The 1,389-nt window shown below is 31.8% G+C and overlaps 1 protein-coding gene across 1 annotated transcript in view; it reads left to right on the forward strand.

The window, feature by feature from the left end:
• The window catches only part of LOC107584906 (ankyrin repeat and BTB/POZ domain-containing protein 1-like), an 18,289-nt gene that overhangs the window by 10,081 nt on the left and 6,819 nt on the right, over positions 1-1,389 (forward strand). The window contains exons 4-5 of the mRNA XM_016271676.1: positions 827-872; positions 962-1,089. Coding sequence (XP_016127162.1) covers positions 827-872; positions 962-1,089 — 174 coding nt within the window. The remainder of the gene's footprint in view (positions 1-826; positions 873-961; positions 1,090-1,389) is intronic.

Below are 1,389 nucleotides of genomic sequence, written 5' to 3' on the forward strand. Positions count from 1 at the left end.
ATGAAAAATAAAACCGTAATTGTGACTTAACTCTCAATTAAAAAAAAATTTTTATGAGCACGAATGCGAGTTTACATCTCACAGTTCAGACTTTTTTCTTAGAATTGTGAGTTTATATCTTGCAATTCTGAATTTATATCTCATAATTCTGAGATATAAAGAATTATATGAGATTAGTGCTGTCAAAATTAAATGCGCTAACACATGCAATTAATTTTTTCAGATGAATGCATTAAAAATATTTAACGCAATTAACACAGAAAAAATGTGTGATAAATTTTTTTTTATCAATCAACGGCACTATATGATATATAAACTCAGAAAAGTCTCGATTACATTTTGTGTTTTTTTTATTCTGTGGTGTAAACGGGCTTCCATACAAATTATATTGTCAACGGAGCATACTTTTTCATACTTTCATAGAAGTATAAAAATTGGGAATAGTAAGTTCTGCCACCTTTTTATCATTTCGGATTAAACTTAAAAATTAAATGTCACATTTACATTTATTCATGTAGCAGATGCTTTTATCCAAAGCGATTCATTATAAAGAGATAAATAAACACAAGAAGTGCTCATAATACAAAGTTTTCTTTAGAATAGTACTAGTTCAAGCTAGAACATGGAGGGATTAATGAAAAATGAAAGCATAGATTTTTTTTATGTTCATCATGTTTTTTTCACAATCTTCTTGAGTTGCTTTAATGATATTCTCCCCAGGGTTGTGTTAAATTAGACAGAACATACTTTTCTCTTATAACCTTTTACTTCAGCATGCTCCAAACTCTCATGATCCTAATGTGTCAATTATAATGTCCTTTTTCAGGTCAATCCTGCTGCATTTGGTGCAATCATGCAGTATTTCTACACTGGTGAGCATCAGACCAAGAGTTTGTAGGTGGTGTTAGTAATCTGGTGCCAGACAGTATTATTCTTCACCGTGTGTACTGTCTTTTTCCAGGTCGTTTGGATATAGATGTGAATTACGTGGAGGACTGCAAGCGTTTGGCCAAACAGTGCAAGATCAGCGAGCTGATTGAGGAGCTGGAAGTGAAGTGCAAACAGGTCTATGAGTTTGGTGAGGAGGCGGTCTACTTTCTACAACAGTGTCGTGAAGCTCATTTGAAACTCATAATTTAAAGTTGTTAATGTACAGTCAAGCTGTCATTTTGAAAAATAATTAGCTTTGCTGCAAGGTATTAACAAATAGTAGATAACTGCTTTAAAGTGAAATTACTGTTTAAACGTTTTTGAAAGAAGTCTCTTCTGCTCACCAAGGCTGCATTTATTTGATCAAAATACAGTAAAAACAGAATGTAAAAAATCTTGTGTGATATAACTTTTGTTTGTTTGCTGGTTTTTATTGTATTTGTTATACTTGTATTTTTT

This window comes from Sinocyclocheilus grahami, unplaced genomic scaffold (assembly GCF_001515645.1).
Source record: "Sinocyclocheilus grahami isolate Dianchi unplaced genomic scaffold, SAMN03320097.WGS_v1.1 scaffold64.1, whole genome shotgun sequence".
Taxonomy (NCBI): domain Eukaryota; kingdom Metazoa; phylum Chordata; class Actinopteri; order Cypriniformes; family Cyprinidae; genus Sinocyclocheilus; species Sinocyclocheilus grahami.